The 11,783-nt window shown below is 39.8% G+C and overlaps 5 protein-coding genes across 9 annotated transcripts; 2 read left to right on the top strand and 3 right to left on the bottom strand.

Annotated features, from left to right (window-relative positions):
- The first annotated feature begins 295 nt into the window (after positions 1-295).
- On the top strand, positions 296-3,696 carry LOC18009426 (histone-lysine N-methyltransferase, H3 lysine-9 specific SUVH3). Of its 4 annotated transcripts, none has more exons than XM_024154767.1 (4): positions 296-431; positions 988-1,074; positions 1,182-3,329; positions 3,431-3,696. In XM_024154767.1, exon 3 carries the CDS (start codon positions 1,184-1,186, stop codon positions 3,317-3,319), a length of 2,136 nt encoding a protein of 711 aa, XP_024010535.1. In that variant the 5' UTR covers positions 296-431; positions 988-1,074; positions 1,182-1,183; the 3' UTR covers positions 3,320-3,329; positions 3,431-3,696. The 4 variants fall into 4 exon arrangements, with proteins under 4 accessions (XP_024010535.1, XP_006390593.1, XP_024010496.1 ...); XM_006390531.2 differs by having other exon boundaries at positions 1,176-3,329; XM_024154728.1 differs by having other exon boundaries at positions 1,173-3,329.
- Positions 3,608-6,373, bottom strand: LOC18009425 (ribulose bisphosphate carboxylase/oxygenase activase, chloroplastic). Its single transcript, XM_024154777.1, has 12 exons — positions 5,914-6,373; positions 5,677-5,762; positions 5,548-5,557; positions 5,296-5,358; positions 5,090-5,203; positions 4,892-4,953; positions 4,747-4,801; positions 4,453-4,654; positions 4,252-4,358; positions 4,119-4,174; positions 3,944-4,036; positions 3,608-3,822 (listed from the first exon to the last, which is right to left on the bottom strand). The coding sequence occupies exons 1-12, from the start codon at positions 6,254-6,256 to the stop codon at positions 3,715-3,717; spliced, it is 1,299 nt and encodes a 432-aa protein (XP_024010545.1). The 5' UTR covers positions 6,257-6,373; the 3' UTR covers positions 3,608-3,714.
- A 322-nt stretch (positions 6,374-6,695) lies between these two features.
- LOC18008893 lies at positions 6,696-7,416 on the bottom strand. The gene is made up of 2 exons (XM_006390530.2): positions 7,258-7,416; positions 6,696-7,130 (listed from the first exon to the last, which is right to left on the bottom strand). The coding sequence occupies exons 1-2, from the start codon at positions 7,314-7,316 to the stop codon at positions 6,860-6,862; spliced, it is 330 nt and encodes a 109-aa protein (XP_006390592.1). The 5' UTR covers positions 7,317-7,416; the 3' UTR covers positions 6,696-6,859.
- A 467-nt stretch (positions 7,417-7,883) lies between these two features.
- Positions 7,884-9,855, top strand: LOC18009049. 2 transcript variants are annotated; one of them, XM_006390529.2, is made up of 5 exons: positions 7,884-7,947; positions 8,265-8,365; positions 8,452-9,109; positions 9,255-9,409; positions 9,514-9,855. In XM_006390529.2, exons 2-5 carry the CDS (start codon positions 8,273-8,275, stop codon positions 9,700-9,702), a joined length of 1,095 nt encoding a protein of 364 aa, XP_006390591.1. In that variant the 5' UTR covers positions 7,884-7,947; positions 8,265-8,272; the 3' UTR covers positions 9,703-9,855. The 2 variants fall into 2 exon arrangements, with proteins under 2 accessions (XP_006390591.1, XP_024012385.1); XM_024156617.1 differs by lacking the exon at positions 7,884-7,947 and having other exon boundaries at positions 7,996-8,365.
- Positions 9,856-9,946: 91 nt separating this feature from the next.
- Positions 9,947-11,596, bottom strand: LOC18009248 (protein trichome birefringence-like 31). Its single transcript, XM_006390528.2, has 5 exons — positions 11,171-11,596; positions 10,912-11,083; positions 10,632-10,831; positions 10,412-10,558; positions 9,947-10,313 (listed from the first exon to the last, which is right to left on the bottom strand). The coding sequence occupies exons 1-5, from the start codon at positions 11,533-11,535 to the stop codon at positions 9,956-9,958; spliced, it is 1,242 nt and encodes a 413-aa protein (XP_006390590.1). The 5' UTR covers positions 11,536-11,596; the 3' UTR covers positions 9,947-9,955.
- Between the last annotated feature and the right edge of the window lie 187 nt (positions 11,597-11,783).

Below are 11,783 nucleotides of genomic sequence, written 5' to 3'. Positions count from 1 at the left end.
AATTATTTTTCGATTCTGGTGCATCTGTCATTGGTGGAACAAAAATGGCAACAGTAACAGCACGAAAAACAAAAGAAAGGAAAATGTAAGGATAGGTTGTACCGTTGTAAAAAAATATTTTACTTTCACTTTTTTCAAGCCCATCTGAATTTTATTTGGACGGTAGCGATGACGCACACGCGAATCTAACGGACCGAGTTCTCTGTAAGACCAACGTCTTTTGCTAATTTCATCTGAGCGTGCAATAGTGTCAAAATCTAAAATGCTTTAAGGCGTCTGTTCACGTTGCCACTTGCTTTTTTTCACTCTTTCTCGTCAGAATTCGTCGTCTCTGTTCTTGCATCCTCCTCAGTTTTCTCTCTCTCTCTCTCTCATTCTTTTTTTTTTTTTTAAGTCGGAGCCCTAATTTCTAATTCTCTCGTCTTGGCCAGGTTGGTGACGACAATCTGATTTCTTCTTGTTTTTCTTTCCTCTTTGAAATCTGGAATATGCATAAATGAATGTTTCACTGTAGATATAGTTTTGATTTAGCCGGTGAATCTGAAATAGTATTTTCTAATGCTCGATTAAGGGTTCGTCTAGTTGCGGCATCCTGCTTTAGATTTTCGAATCTTGAGTAAAAAGTAGGGATCTTGATGTAAAAAAGAAAGGAAGATCCTTTTCATTTTTATCTTGATTTCCCTAGGCAAGAAAGATCTAGTGGTGTTTATAAAAGCTGTTTGGCTTTGTACATTTTGAGAGAAAATGAGTATGAGCAACAGAAACAAGCTGCTATGCATTTTTTTTTTTTTTTTTTGACATCAGCTGCTATGCATTTAGGTTTTATGGAATGGCTCTTTTATGTAGCAAAGTTTGCATTTTGTGGTTCACAATAGCAAAGTTTGTATTTTGGGTATGGATGTTCAAATAGTTTAATTAAAGCTCATGAATGGAAAAGACTGCTTTTGCATTTTTCTTATAATATTCTTTCTACTTTAAATACCGCAGAGAACAACCCACAAGGTCACTAGGCAAGGTGTGTCCGAGGGGGCTATGCAGTTGTGATATTTATTTTATTTGACAGCTTTGGAATAGGTTTGTGGGAGAAAACGCAGTAGTCTCAGATCTTTCACGCTAATCTAAACTTGTTTAATGCTGATCTTAATCTAAGTGTTGGTACTTTTTCTGGCCAGGAGTTTTAGCAATGGAAGGAGTTCCAGGGGTCAATACTGTTCCAAATCCAAACCATTATGACAAGTCAATAGTGCTAGATGTAAAACCGCTGCGAAGTTTGAGACCTATTTTTCCAAATGGTAATCAAGGTCCACCATTTGTTGGAGGTCCACCTTTTGGCTCTTCTTCTTCTGAGTATTCTCCTTTCTTTCCGTTTGGAGGACAACAGCCAACGCAAGATACTCCAGATCTCAATCAAACCCAGCACACGCCTCCTCCATCATTTGTTCCACCTCTTCAATCATATAGAACACCTACTGCATCAAATGGCCCCAGCAGCTCCAGTGGAACTAAAAGAGGAGTTGGTCGTCCTAAGAAAACTAGTGGTGTCAATACACCTCCTCCATCATTTGTTCCACCTCTTCGATCATATGGAACACCTACTGTATCAAATGACCCCAGCAGCTCCAGTGGAACTAAAAGAAAAGTTGGTCGTCCTAAGGGAAGTACTGGTGCGAAGAAAAAACAGGAGAAGTCTGTGCCCAAAGAGCCTAATTTGGATGTTCAGGTAGTGAAAAGATTCAGTGCAGATTTTGACAGCGGGATCAGTGTAGCAGAGCGAGAAGATGGAAATGAGGAGTTAGTAAGCAGCGTGTTGATGCGTTTTGATGCAGTTAGGAGGCGGCTCAGCCAAGTAGAGTATGCAAAGGCCGCGACTTCGAAAGCAGCAGGTACTTTGATGAGCAATGGGGTGCGGACAAACATGAAGAAGAGAGTTGGGACAGTTCCTGGAATTGAGGTTGGGGATATCTTCTTTTCTCGGATAGAGATGTGTTTAGTGGGTCTTCACATGCAGACTATGGCTGGCATTGACTATATAACAAGTAAGGTCGGGGCAGATGAAGAGCCTTTAGCTACTAGCATTGTTTCATCTGGACGTTATGATGGTGAAGCCCAGGATCCTGAGTCTTTAATTTATAGTGGACAAGGCGGCAATGCAGACAAGAACGGACAAGCATCTGATCAGAAACTTGAAAGGGGTAATCTGGCATTAGAGAAAAGCTTGAGGAAGGGCAATGGAGTAAGAGTCATACGAGGGGAAGAGGATCCAGCTAGTAAAACAGGAAAGATCTATATTTATGATGGACTCTATTCTATCTCAGAGTCATGGGTGGAGAAAGGGAAATCCGGTTGCAACACATTTAAATATAAATTGGTGAGACTACCTGGTCAGCCACCTGCTTTTGGCGCCTGGAAATCTGTTAAGAAGTGGGAGCAAGGTTTGACTACAAGAACAGGCCTTATCCTTCCAGATCTCACTTCAGGAGCTGAAAGTAAACCTGTTTCGCTTGTGAATGACGTTGATGAGGAGAAGGGACCTGCTTACTTTACCTACATCTCCTCTCTAAAATACTCGGAAACGTTTAAACTAACTCAGACCACAATTGGTTGTTCTTGTCATGGCTCATGTGCACCGGGAGATCTTAACTGCTCTTGCGTCCGAAGAAATGGCGGTGATCTCCCTTACCTTAATGGGACTATGCTTGTTTCTCGGAGGCCAATGATATATGAATGTGGCCCAACTTGTCCATGTCATGCCAATTGCAAAAACAAGGTGATTCAGACAGGACTGAAAGCTCGCCTGGAAGTGTTTAAGACAGCCAATCGTGGTTGGGGTTTACGTTCGTGGGATCCCATCCGAGCTGGTTCTTTCATATGTGAATATGCTGGTGAGGTCAAAGACAAAGGGAAGTTTAGAGCGGACCAAGAAGACGATGAGTTTGTCTTCGACACATCGCGTGTTTATAACACATTTAAGTGGAATTATGAGCCTGCATTAGTAGATGAAGACCCTTCAGATGAAGTCCCCGAGGAGTTTAATCTCCCATCACCACTCTTGATCAGTGCCAAGAATTTCGGAAATGTAGCTCGGTTCATGAACCACAGTTGCTCTCCCAACGTTCTGTGGCAGCCAGTTATTTGTGAAGGAAACGGTGAATCGGTTGTCCACATTGCTTTCTTTGCCATTCGTCACATTTCTCCATTGGCAGAATTGACATATGACTATGGGGTCTCCCCTACATCCGAGGCTAGCATTGGGAGCTTTATACATGGAAAGAGGAAATGTCTCTGTGGATCTGTGAAATGTCGTGGTTCATTCGGATAATCTGAGACCTGTAAGTACTTGATTTCCACTTGTCTAAAAGCATTTTTGTCGTTGTACTTAGAGATATAATATAATTACACAATCCGTCTGAAACCATTTCTGTTGTCACAGGGAAGAAGATCTCAACGTGTGTAGCAAAGTAGAAAGGGGTGGCTTTTGTTGTGCCCTTAGTTCTTCTTCTTAAATAGTTGCTGTTTTTGAAAACTGTGTATGCATTTGCATGTTCTGTGGCGATGCATACACATCTAACGTGTTTTGTATTGGCTTTAGGTTCCATGCGCTCATGAATTGGTAAAAATAAACTCTATAGAGCGATTCAGTTATGTTTTAAAGCTTTTTGTAACCAGTCGACTTTAATAATGAGAAGAAATAAAAAAATCGATGTTTGTTTGGTATTAATCGTCTATGTTCTTCATGTACTCCTTGGAAAGCTTTGTTTCGTTGATGAGTTTTTGTTCCTTAATGAGTGAGTATCCTGATTCCAGCAATGCTTCCACCGTTTGCTGTTCATACCATTATCACCATCATGAAACAAACCCTTCATATGATCCCAATTGGAACAGAAGCTTGAAAATTTTGTAAGAGTAAGAGAGTGATCACTGTGAAGCCTGAAATGGCATTTACCTCAGGGGGAATAAATTGAGGAACCTCTTCGGTCTTTTTACACCTGAGAAGAGTTTTCCCTAGAGTCTCTATTCCTCCAGCATCATCTACCCACTGTTACAACAAAGAGATTAGCCATTTCAATACAGAGATCCTCTCTGTAACAATTAGTTGTTCATGGCTGAAGTTAAGTTACCTTGAGGATAGATCTATCGTATGTACGTGACCTCAGAGCTCCATAGAAGTCAAGTGCTGCAATAAATAATGAAGGAGTAAGGAAGCTTCACACTGCACCTTCGTATTCATCATCGAGATAGTAGATATATTACCTTGATTTGGAAACTTATCAACAATGCTAACAACATCTTTCCGCGATATCCCATCTTTCTCATACATTCTACTAACAATGTTAACTATATCTTCACGAGTTGGCTGCCTGTTTTTAAACAACACACTCCAAGCTTTTTGTCAGAATCAGGAAAGATCCCATATTTGCAGGAAAATGAACTGTAATCTGTGTGTGTTATTACCAGTAGAACTTCTCCATTCTTCCTTCACGGATCAGTGGAGCATAGAGCCTGGAGAAATCGTTCCCTGTGACAATGAGAGGAACTCTGTTTACAATGTCAGCTTCTCTCCAGTCTTGTCCCACACTTACCCTTGTAGGATTATCCGCAAGATTCATCAGAGTACCGACAACTATCTGGTTGTTCACAGTCATTTGTGTTTCCCCTAAACAGAGAGCAATAAACTCAATTAAGAAGATCATCTCTGCGGAATAAAAGCAACATAGCTTAAAGCTATCTGGAATTAAGACTTTTTACCAAATCTACCAAGGCCAGCATCAATATCATTGATCATGAGAACACTCATCTTCCCCTGCATTACAGGTCATCATCACAGTTCAAGCCAAACCCATATAGATAAATAGGTGTAGCAAGACTGAGAATGGTAAGAAAAGCTTCTAACTTGATTCTGAATGACTTGTGAGGCTGTTCGATAGCGGTCACGTATGAGTTTTCCCGGTTCCCCTGATACGGAATACTAGAAAGATGAGAACTTTCGATACCACGATTGTCACTGAAAGCAACCAGATTCTAGGACATGGTTTACTACATAGACCTTAGACCTGACGATATAGGAGTAAACAAAGTTGGAGAAAATTACCAGCTCTATCGGATTCCAACTCTCCTGCAGACATTATAACCGGTTCAACTCCCATGGTTTTGAAAATAAGTTCGGTCTGAAACGTTTTGCCCTGTCCTTTACCGCCCCAGATACCTAGAGAGATGGAAAATAACGGCAATGTTCAAGTGACGGTAGCGAGATTTCAATCACGGGATCAAAACGGAGAAGCATGAGGCATTCAGTACCTAAGATCAATGGGATTTTTATATTTAGAGAACTAGCAAGGTAGTTCTTCACAATGTGGACTGCTGCAGGAGGCAATCGAAAATCGACATGTTAAGGTAAACTGAAAGGAAGAAAGAAACATCACAAATGAAATCAAGATATCAAAAGTTCCAGACTTTTAAGCACTCAAATATGAACCCTATAATCCAACTTCTAGTTACCGATGTGTATATTCATTAATCTTCACCAAGGGATAGTTCAAGAAAACATACCAACTTTATCCTGTCAAAGAAAAGAAAAAAGAAGAATTAACATAGTAAGCAACTTGGTAGCAAACATTTCTGAAATTCATCAAACCCATTGGCTCATTGGCTACACTGATGCAGATAGACAACATTTACCATGAACGTTGGGGCAATGTAATAATCTCCTTGAAGATGTTCGAAGGACCTCGTCGCCTTCTGACGATAATCAAACACAATATCAGCTGCAAATCATCAGATATACAACTTCTGTTAACACTCCTTATCAGAGACAGCACCAACATCAAGCCATAATATTTGAGTTATTTGGACATAACCGAAATTCCAAAAAAAAAGTGGGCTTTTTTTTTCCAGAAATAAGAAACGAGACTTAACAATCTTTTCCAAGGAAATCTCCGATGAATACGTCATCGATCATGCCGGCTCGTGCTCCGACGGCTATGTTAACGTTATCTGACTCCGCTCCAAGCCTATAGAGATAGTCCTTCCCTTCCGAATCTTTTACTTCCCACGACGATTGCTCCGACAACTTCCTCGGCTTCGCGCCACCGTCGTTAGCTCCTTTGCTGCCGTCATCTGCGGCCGAGATAGACGAGGGCTTGGAGCAAGCGATGGAAAAGGGTTTTCTAAGTGAGGTTAAAGTGCTGTTGAATGTGGAAGAGGATGAAGACTGTTGTGGAGGAAACTTGAAACGCAAAGATATGTTCGCAATCGCCATTAAAACTCTCAAATCACAACACAATTAAAACTTCTTCCGTTACAAAACAAAAGTTGAATTTTTCTAAAACTTTAACATTTTAAAAATATTTTATTTTCTCACCAAGATAGGATTTTGAAGAAGAAGAGCCATTTGTTCAAAAAGGAAAAAAAAAATGCCATTCTTGTTTCTTGTCTGATAGTAGCTAAATCTGTGGTTCTTGAAGACAAAGACTAGTTTCGGTCCCACGTTCAATCTTCTCTTTGTTACTACTTGCAGACTTCCAATTAGTCATGATGAGATTAATTTTTTTCATTGGGATTGAGTAAAAGCTTAACACGTAACAAAGCGTTATTTAGTTAGGCCATTGAAAGGTAATTAGCAAACAAATCGATGAAAACATCAGTTACTTTGCTACATGCATGAATTGGTACTTAACTCATTTCATTTATCTACCATCACCATCATTATTCATCATCATCATCGATTATATTACCATACATATTACAACTTAATTACACACATATGTATCAGAAGACACAGAAAATTAAAGTTTTTTGCCCCCTTACAACAATAATTAGACGAACACAGAGAGAACGAACAATAGAGCTTCTTTTGCCATCATCAAGAGAACCAATTAACGAGCTCGTCCACGTGGCTGCCAGCTGGAGGAGGTGGCACATCTTGCATCACTTTCTCTTGCCCCTTTGGATAGTATATTCCCGTGCCTTCATGTGGGACCCAACTATTCGCTGACGACGACGTCTCTCCGGCGACGGAGAAACCTCTCATCGTCTTCATCTCCTCTCCGGCGCCTCCAGAGTCTGTCTTCGCCGTCTCCCTCACTATGTCGTGCGAAGCACTCTTCTTGTGGATCGATTTCCTAAGCATCGGCCTATACATATATATGTTTGTAAAAATTGCATGTGTAAATATAACAAAATAATCATAACTCTACGATCTTGCATGCATAAAATATTATCTGCATCAGCATTATCAATATGGCATGCAAATAGACTTACTTGACGAACATGGTGTTCATCGTTTGTGCACCACGAGACGAGAATGTGGAAGTCGCCATGTCTATCTCTATGATCTCTTACACTGTGTATATATGAGTAATCAGATACAGTTATATTTTTATACAATATGAGATGGTTGCATTTATATGCACACATCATCTAATGGGAATGGAATTTAACCAAAAAAAAATATAAATATTTTGGAGTGGGACTATATAAAGTGGGATATATAATCTGTAGTCACATTTCCCAATGTAGATTATCGCCAGAGCCATGCCTCTCATTGGTCATCTCCTCCACGTGGGATGATCCACGTCTTCTAATTTTGGATTTTTCCTCTAGAAGCATTGTACACATACGTATGCGTACACATATATAGTTTTGTTCACTTGCGGCGTGCGTGATTCATGACCCGTTTTGAGCACTCAAGTTATATTGGGCTTGAAATTAAAAGCCCATTTAAAATACTCAACAGAATCCACATGTATTGACTTTACTAAAGTAAGCCCATGCATGTATGACCGAAATATTGATATCCACTTGAATTAGGAAAACAAATAAATCTTAAACCCACCCTTAAAAAAAGTCATATATATAGCTATTATTTATTGTTGTGTGATGATTCTATTCAGATTTTTCTCCTTCGTTCGTCCTATGATATTTTGTAGTCTCCTCCTTAACTTTTCTCTGGTAATTCTTTTCTCTCTTTTCTCCGTTCTCTCGTCGATGCTTTACTTTGAATTCTGAAAGTCTCGTTTTTTTTTTTTTTTATGTAATTCGATTCGTGTATGAGTTTCTCTCTTTTTTAGCGATCTTCGTGCTTTGGTCACCGATTCGAGAGAGTAGTCTTTTCTTTTTCTGAAATTTTCATCTTTTCCGAGACAATAGCTAATTTTCTAAAGTCAGGGTTTTTGAGCTGTTTCTAAGTTTTTTTTGCTGTTTCTAAGTTGGGACTTAACTGAGATGATGTTGTGGCCTAATCAAAGTGTTTGTGCAAAATTGTGTAGAGTTAACCATGGGTCCAGAATCCAAAGGAAGATCATGGTTTGGTAAAATCTACAACAAGCTTGAAACGATACTTGTGGAGGTGGACACTTTTACTTCACAGGTACTCCTCTCTAGAATTTCATTGCTGATTATTATATAATGTTATAGAGTTGAGAGATTGAGTGATGGTTTATTATATTTGGCCAGAACACACATTGTCTGAAATCAAGTGATCCTTCAGGATGGGAATCTGTAAGATGTGAACCAGAGGAAGTCGCGGAGGAGGACAAATCTTCTGTAACTTCTGATCTGCAGAAGCAACATGAACGCGTTGCTCTACCGAGTTGCAAAAGCCCTTTTGATCCACCTTCACATCAGAACTTTGATATTTCAGGATATGTTCGCGTTGAGGAACGAGTTGAAGAGGATATTTTGAAGGAGACTTTATCAGCCTCCTCGTTGCCTGATGGAGATATAGTACTCTCTGGAGCTCCATTGCCAAAAGAGTGCTGTGATGGTAATCTAACATCTCTTGGTGATGATGAAGAACCAATAACTACCGATCTTGAAGAGTCTCAGATCACTAAAAACACTTTAACTCCTCAGCATAATTCTGCTGGAGACCGTTTGGTTTATCCGGGCGAGGAAAGTATAGAAGAAGAAGTTAGAGTGGAATCGTGGACAGATTCCAAAGAACCTCAATCTACTCAAAGTTCTGTGGAAAGTTTTGTGAGTGTAGTAGAATATGATGATGATGATGACGCCTTTCTAGCTGCGCTTGGTTCAGATCTAAGTCTTATCGCCACAAGAATTCCGGATGTACCTGTTCAATATACTGTGGCAAGCATGAGATCCTCTGATGAGGGTTGGTGCTTCACTTACTCTTTTCTCTAGCTATTTACTTCTACTCTTTCCTGCTTGTGCTTGAAGTAGACCCTTTAATTTGCCTCGTAACGTGTTTTTTCTTTCTTTCCTTTAACATGTGAAACACTTTTTTGTTATTTCTCTAGGTAATCTAGATGATTTGTTTAATGGAAAATCTGATATTGCTTCACTGGATACCGATGCATTCTACGACGTGGCATTGCGAGAAGACCCTTCATCTGTTGACGACAGTGCACTCTATGCACTGCGTGTTAGGACCAAGAAACTCAGATCATTCAAGGTTCCTTGCTTCCTCCCTCTTTCTCTTACATATGTCTGTTGTGATAAATTCAGATCATTCAAGGTTCCAATTGCATAACTTTACGTTTTTTCTATCATCAACAGAGAAAGATCGTTGATGCTTTAACTACGAAAAGAAGAAGAGAGAAGGAGTATGAGCAGCTTGCAATTTGGTTCGGAGATGCAGATATGGGTTCTGATCTGGTCAAGGAAGACTCTGAACATAAGGAAGCCATAGACTCCAAAAGCTCACATGTACTTGAACCAGAAGATTCCCGGTGGGAGCTATTGTGACATTAATGCTCTCGGTCATATAGTTAAAATCCGGCCTGTGTATTATCCTGAGTGAGACTTTTATTGCTTTATTAAAGACATAGCAAACGAGCTGGTCTGCTCTGAGATGCAAAGGTTTTTTGACAACGAATTAATACCAAAAAAATTATCCTATCTTTGCTTGCTTTCTTATCTGCTCAAAAAGAAAACCTGTCTAAAAACCATTGATGGTAAAACTTCATATTCTTGAGCTATGACAGTCCCAGGGAAAGGATCAGAAGGAATTCCGATGACTGCGTAGCAAATATGCGTAGAGAATCTCATTCCACGTATCAGGAATACCTGGCAAACACCAGTGGATGCAGTCTCCATAGTTTTTCGGATCAGCTCTCTGTTCCTTAGTCAAGAGCTTCCCTCTCCGTTCTCCATACACACTCGTATGTCCATCTTTCCTATATTCTGACAGTTGCGTAATGTTTAGGAACGTGACATGTTCTCCAACTTTGCTTAGAATATCTCCAACTATCTTCATGATTTCTTGATTTGACCCTGTGCCCCAGTATGACCGTTGGTCTATTGGGTATAACTCATTATAACAGGTTCCATCGCTCCCTGGATTCCACTCCCAGCTCCTGCCAAAGATTACACGCCAAAATCACTAACTGAAAACTATCTATTATCTGTCTAGCTTTTTGAAGTCTTTTATGTTTTGTTTTCTGATGGGACATACCAGAGATGTGTTGGAGACATACTCGTGAAGAAAACTCTTTGCTTAACGGGATTGATCTTCGTCACTAACCACTTGGCCCATGTTTCTAACGCCATTCTATAAGCAGTCGTCACATTATACTCTTTGACTTCCCTGGCATCTCCAAACCTGCATAGACAAATTTTTGTTATCAAAGAGAATGCAAGCAACTTCGATTTTGGTTATCTGTTATATAGCTTACGTTGCATTGATCTTAGGTTGATGCATCCACCATACATAGCTCTCAAAGACTAGAACATCGACACCTTCCCAACTCTTGCTATGTTTTTCAATGGCGTCGAGGTTAACCAACCTTTTGTGTACTGTATGATTAGTTGCATGATCCGAAACTGATTCCACGATGAAAGGTGCCCAGTAATACTCGATCGATACATTGTATTCCTGATCAAATTGCATACACATTTTTATATAAGAAACCATCTTTGCCTCTTTTTACTAGGTATATGTGTGTTTTGACGTACCTCAGCTTTGAAGATCTTCATAGGAGGAATCCTATGAAAAGACTTCTTGTTGTCAGGTATTACTGATTGCACCATACAGACCATTGACTCGAACGTGCTTCTCTGCACTGAGTCTCCTATGAACATCACTCTTTTGTCTCTCAACACGTCCAACAGTTTCAGAGCATCGAACCTGAAACATCACAAGAGATTATCTTAAGTCACTAGTCAAGTTTGGATCTGAGAGCATGATCAACACGTGCTTTTTTTCCTTTCTTACCTGGGCAAGTCGCATGAGTTCGGTTTCCATCTCCAATTCTGATAATAAGAATCAGGTCGTCCGTTTCGTTGACATGTTGTTTGTTTGACCAAATACGGACAACTCTTCTCTGTATAAAGAGGGTAAGAGACATTGTCCCAAACCCATTGTCCTTCAAAGACATTGCAGCTCTCATCAAGCTGATCCTCTTTGGTAACAAACACTGAGTCTTTCTGTCTGAAACCATAGAGTTGTAATATCCGACTCTCGTTGCTCTTGAGTTCATCAAGGATCCATCTTGTGGATCCTAAAACTAGAAGACTAACAAGCACAAGTTGGAAGATGGACTTAACAATCCGGGAATCTGCAGAAGTTTGTATCGACATTTGAAACAGAGTCGACAGAAGAATCAGCTCGTTTAGAACTTCTTCTTCTTCTGGCTGTTGAGCTCATGAATCTATGCTGTTTCTGAAAGAATCGAATATCTTCAGATACAAGCATCAACAAATGACTTTGTTCGATGTAACCACCAGTTGGTGAAATTTCTACATTAGGTAGCATGTCTTTTTTTTTTTTTTTGTTAATTGGTCTAAAGTAGCGATATGATAAGGTATTCGTCTATAAAAGACTATAA

This window comes from Eutrema salsugineum, unplaced genomic scaffold (assembly GCF_000478725.1).
Source record: "Eutrema salsugineum unplaced genomic scaffold, Eutsalg1_0 scaffold_9, whole genome shotgun sequence".
Lineage (NCBI taxonomy): Eukaryota > Viridiplantae > Streptophyta > Magnoliopsida > Brassicales > Brassicaceae > Eutrema > Eutrema salsugineum.
This window is presented reverse-complemented; position numbering and strand designations above follow the sequence as displayed.